Raw genomic sequence first — 1,261 nt, forward strand, 5'->3', positions numbered from 1 at the left:
CAGGATGGTCTCGATCTCCTGACCTCGTGATCTGCCCGCCTCGGCCTCCCAGAGTGCTGGGATTACAGACTTGAGCCACCGCGCCCGGCCTACTGTGGAATTCTTTTATACCTGCCATTAGAGTGGGGCTGCTTATCTCACATCTTGGCTTTTCCAGGAGATTATAAGTTCCTGAAGGCAGGGACCCCATGTCTGGCTCATCTGTGTCCTTAGAGGCTTAATACATGTTCTGATGATTCACTGGGTTTTCTTGTTAGTAATGAGCTGATGTGTTGCATTATGGGAGAAGGATCTGGGAATTCTGCGTTCAATTCCAGATCTGGTTCTAATTCCCTTTACACTTCTGGCCAATATGACATTCCGAGTACCTACTCAATGTTATTAAACATTTATAGGCCTTTTTCACACCTGTTGGACATAAAGACTCAAGTAAAAAAAGGGGGAAAAAAGTAGTGAGGCCTATTAACCAGCCACATGATATATCTTTATTCATAGGTAAGAACCAGAACCAGGAGGTTGAGTTCATGATCTGTGAGACACTTTCAGGTTCCAAGGTCATGTTTTAAAGAGAAATCATGATCTAGAAGGCCAGAGCTGCTTGGATTCTGATGAGTAGCCTCGGTACTCCATGCGTGTACTTAGGAGAGTGTATTTCTTTTGCAGGAAGAAACCAATAGTTTTCTGAAAGCGATTGAAGAAGCCAATAAAAAGATGCAAGCGGCAGAGATCAGCTTAGAGGAGAAAGACCAGAGGATCGGGGAGCTGGACAGGCTGATTGAGCGCATGGAAAAGGTAGGACACACCGTTGGGCCGATTCCCCACTTTCCAAACTTTTCCCTGCAGGTCCATCTGAGATATGAGAAGCCCTGGGTATGGATTCCTCTCACCTCCCAAATTTGCGGATTAAAAAAAAAAAAAAGAAAAAGAAAAAGCTATAAAATAAAGTATAAGAAAGTCCAACAAAGTTCTAATTTTTCGGCCAGGCGCGGTGGCTCACACCTGTAATCACAGCACTTTGGGAGGCCGAGGTGGGTGGATCACGAGGTCAGGAATTCAAGACCAGCCTGGCCAAGATGGTGAAACCCCGTCTCTACTAAAAAAATACAAAAAAATTAGCCGGGTGTGGCGGCAGGCGCCTGTAATCCCAGCTGCTCTGGAGGCAGAGGCAGAGAATTGCTTAAACCTGGAGGGGCGGAGGTTGCAGTGAGCTGAGATCGCACTACTGCACTCCAGCCTGGGCGACAGATCAAGACTCCGTCTC

General features: G+C 46.6%; 1 protein-coding gene across 1 annotated transcript in view; it reads left to right on the forward strand.

Moving 5' to 3' along the window:
* The window catches only part of MYZAP (myocardial zonula adherens protein), a 109,312-nt gene that overhangs the window by 42,894 nt on the left and 65,157 nt on the right, over positions 1-1,261 (forward strand). Inside the window, exon 7 of the mRNA XM_011983205.1 lies at positions 643-792. Within this exon, the coding sequence (XP_011838595.1) occupies positions 643-792 (150 nt within the window). The remainder of the gene's footprint in view (positions 1-642; positions 793-1,261) is intronic.

The sequence above is a fragment of the Mandrillus leucophaeus genome, unplaced genomic scaffold (assembly GCF_000951045.1).
Source record: "Mandrillus leucophaeus isolate KB7577 unplaced genomic scaffold, Mleu.le_1.0 Scaffold247, whole genome shotgun sequence".
Classification (NCBI taxonomy): Eukaryota; Metazoa; Chordata; class Mammalia; order Primates; family Cercopithecidae; genus Mandrillus; species Mandrillus leucophaeus.